Source organism: Poecilia reticulata, linkage group LG8, assembly GCF_000633615.1.
Source record: "Poecilia reticulata strain Guanapo linkage group LG8, Guppy_female_1.0+MT, whole genome shotgun sequence".
In the NCBI taxonomy this organism is placed as follows: Eukaryota; Metazoa; Chordata; class Actinopteri; order Cyprinodontiformes; family Poeciliidae; genus Poecilia; species Poecilia reticulata.
Window position 1 is genome coordinate 26,968,690 of NC_024338.1, and position 3,984 is coordinate 26,972,673.

A 3,984-nucleotide genomic window follows, 5' to 3' on the forward strand; every position below is an offset into this window, starting at 1 on the left:
CCGGACCGCTACACCGCACAGCCGGACCGCTACACCGCACAGCTGGACCGCTACACCGCACAGCCGGACCTGGGCTGATCGTTGTTGCATTAGTACTTCCAGCCCGGTTCCGCCCGGCTCCCGACCGGGCCGGTTGGAGTTAGCTGTTGATTGGTTCATTAGCTGTGCCCTCCCCCCCACCAAAGAATCTGCAGGCTACTTTGCACTGACTATTATTTTATCACTAATATAACTATCACTATTGATGCTTTGATTTTTATGTTTGTTTCTGTTTTTATCGTCAAAACTAATTTCCCAGAGAACCAAAAAGTCACGAGAATAGAAATTATTTTCACAGGCGTCTATGAAAAATGCACAGCCCAGGTTGAAAAGTGCTAATCTGATATCTTCCATCTGTGTTAGAGATTAGATCTCTGAACCAAACTGGTATCTTAACATTTAAATCTTAGTTTGACTTCGACGGGTCTCAACAGGTTTACTGAGAAAAACACTTTTATTCGTTGCTACTTAGTCAGTTTTGATGGTGCAGCTTGAAAAATGTTTTACTGTAACTTTGCCCTCATTCTGAGATGAACCTTTGAAAGCTGAAGGATTCCTGCCTGGAATAATCCTGAATTCAGGTTTGAAATTAAACTTGGTTTTTGCTTTACGTGTTTTTAATTCCATTAAAGTCGTTCACTTTTAAACTGCCATCATCAGATCAATTCTTCCTAAATCTGATTTGAGGAGTTTAAAATAAGCTGGTTAAAGTAAATGTAGTTATTTTAACAGTTTGCTGTGATAATTCTACTGTTGGGTTCTCTGGTCATGTTTAGCAGCGTTTACATCCTGTGATAAAAAGTGAACCTTTACATCACAATGCTGAGGACAACTTTAACATGTTTACACCGTTTAGTGTTTTTACAAATACAGCAAACAAAGCGACAGGAAAAGTTTCCATCTGTATGTAAAATACAAACACAATAATCTCCAACATGAAGTTCTGCTTTCACAGAAAGGCAAAAGAAAAGGTTGGAACCAAAACCTTCCTAACGTTAAATGATGTTGAACAGATGCGTTCATATTTGAACTTTTTATTCTGACACATTGATTACATGTCAAAATGTCCCTGGATCAAGATTTACTGAGGATTAATACTTTCTGGGAGACGGAAGTAAAAAACATACCAACATGAGTTTTAGTGTTAAACGGTTATAAAAGATAACCGTTTAACATAAAGCATAAAGGTTATGCTTTGAATAAAGCATAACCTTTATTCAAACTGCTTAATGCTGAGAGTTTAGATTATCGTACATCAAACTTCATTTTGTTAATTTTTAACAGCTGCTGTTTAAATATTAATCCAGAACGACAGAAACTCAGCAGGAACACGACCCACTTAAAGCTGAGCAGGTTTCTGTCTGAACCGTCGTCCAGGTGAGACTCACCTGCAGCCCAGAGGGTCAGCAGCAGCAGCAGGACTCTGGAGGAAGACGACCCGACCTTCATCATGAAGAGACTCTGGAGCTTCTGCTCTGAAGATGAGGAAACGCTGCTCTGGACCGACCCGACTGCTGATGGCGTCACGCCTCACACCCTGATACACACACCCTGACACACACACCCTGACACACACACCCTGACACACACACACTGATACACACACACTGACACACACACACTGATACACACACCCTGACACACACACACTGACACACACACGCACAGAGACACACCCTGCAAACACAAGTGCCTACAGACATGGAAGTTCTTCCACACTGGCAAATGTTATTTGTTTAATGTATTATATATTTTATTAATTTCGATTTATTTGTTTTTTACTTCATCTATTTGTCTTTTTATTTTATTAGGGATGGTTCAGGAAGCGGGCTGCGCAGTGGTGCAGTGGGTAGAGCTGCTGCCTTGCAGCAAGAAGGTTCTGGGTTCGATTCCCGGTCTTTCTGCATGGAGTCTCCATGTTCTCCCTGTGCATGGTGGGTTTTCTCCAGGTACTCCGGTTTCCTCCCACAGTCCAGAAACATGACTGTCAGGTTCATTGGCCTCTACAAATTGTCCCTAGGTGTGAGTGTGTGTGGTTGTGTGTTGCCCTGCGACAGACTGGTGACCTGTCCAGGTGACCCTGCCTCTCGCCCGGTACGCCAGTGGAGAGGCAGCAGCTCCTCCTGACCCACTGAGGGACCAGGGTGCAGGAAAATGGATGGATGGTTCAGGAAGCAGATGAAGAGCACACAGCGCCACCTTCTGGTTTTATATGCAGATAAAGATGCAGCAGAAAATTACAAGTTAGATTGAAGTGAATGAAACCAGGTGATCCAGGTGATCCAGGTGATCCTGGTTGTAAATGATTCTGCTGGTTGTTCCTCATTATTGCTCTTCACTGACTCACCAGTCATTTAGAGACATTTAACATTTAATTGTTGTAACAAAATAAACTTTAAATCATCAAAAGATTTTCTCACTGCTTTCTGATGACGTCACACATGAACATCGAGCTGTGGGTCAAAGGTCAGATACCTGAGCTTCCGAGTTTCATAGACATAATATAAGGATAGACCCTCATGGCCGCTCTCTCCTATTGTCGCTGACGAGATTTAGGGCGGCCATCTTGGAGCGGGCGGCCATCTTGGAGCGGTCCACCACTCCACTCAGCGTTRTGTGTTTAGCAGCACAATGACGTATCAGCGCATTTAATCGATCATAACACGCTTTTTGTTACTGGAAACCATATTCAATCATCTATCAAAGCTACATTTATAAACAATTGTATTATTGAAGTATGTTTTTTTTTTTTATAAACTTTATTTTGATCATTTTTAAGGTTTTTTAATACACATACATGCTTGGAACATTCAGATCCCCTTTAACAGAAAACACAGAGCATTCAATTTGACAGATGCAGTCATGAAATCAACAAAAAGCAGTAATTACATCTATTAACAATTGCTGTCGGTCGTTATAGAGGTTTCAGTTTTTTCCAATATTTGTTGTATTTGTGAGTAGCAAGTCTTACTGAGAAAGTCAGTCCCTCCATTGTGTGGATTTCCCCGACTATTTCCCTCCATTCCGAGTTGGTTGGCGGTTCCGGGTCCAACCACCTGCGGGTTATCGCTTTCCTTGCTCCTGCTAACAGTACCATGAGCAGATATCTATCCGACGTCCCCAGTGTCTGGGGTGGATCACCAGGATCACCACAGCATCAGGTCCATTTTAGCATTGATTTCCCCCATCACCTCCAACAAAAGGGTGTAATCTTTGTACATTCCCAGAAGATATGAAAATGTCCCGCAGACTCTTTCCCACAGTTCCTCCAACATTTTGCCCTTTCAGCATTGTTACAATGTTTACTTTTAATGTTCGGTGTAATAAAAAAACGTACCATACATTTCCAGGTAAATTCCTTCCATAGGCCTGAACTTGATGTGTGAATCACAGAGTTACATATATTTAACCGAGCATCATCACTTATTTTTATTTTAGCTTCTTTTTCCCATTTTTCCTTAATATATGTTGCGTCACCTTTCCGTCCCATTTGTAGGCACCAGTATAGTTTGGATGTTGTTTTTTTCAGGGGGTCTTCCATTGAATCCAATAGGACTTTAACTATACCTGTCTCTTCCTCCTCCAAAAGCTTTATACTCTTATTGTAGTGGTGTCTCAGTTGGAGGTGCCTATAAAAGTCAGATTTTTCCAGGTTGTAGTCATTTTGAAGTTGTATAAAACTTTTTAATTCGTAATTATTTGTAATCTTCCAGTAACTTGTTATGCCCTTTTGTGCCCACTGAATAAATCTTCTATGTATGTTTTTAATACATAGTTCAGCATATTTAAATATGCTTAGTGGAGAAAACGGTAGAATAGGGATGGAATATTCTGATATTGATGAATGATTAGCAGATTACAAACACACAGCCGTTCATCATTTATTTAATAAATTATTTAGTAAGATCAATACATATTTATATAACTATACAAACACAAATAAAT

At 40.6% G+C, this 3,984-nt stretch overlaps 1 protein-coding gene across 1 annotated transcript in view; it reads right to left on the minus strand.

Annotated features, from left to right (window-relative positions):
* Positions 1-1,635, minus strand: part of LOC103469488 (trypsin I-P1-like) — a 15,647-nt gene extending 14,012 nt beyond the window's left edge. Inside the window, exon 1 of the mRNA XM_008417195.2 lies at positions 1,428-1,635. Coding sequence (XP_008415417.1) covers positions 1,428-1,491 — 64 coding nt within the window. The 5' untranslated portion in view covers positions 1,492-1,635. The remainder of the gene's footprint in view (positions 1-1,427) is intronic.
* Between the last annotated feature and the right edge of the window lie 2,349 nt (positions 1,636-3,984).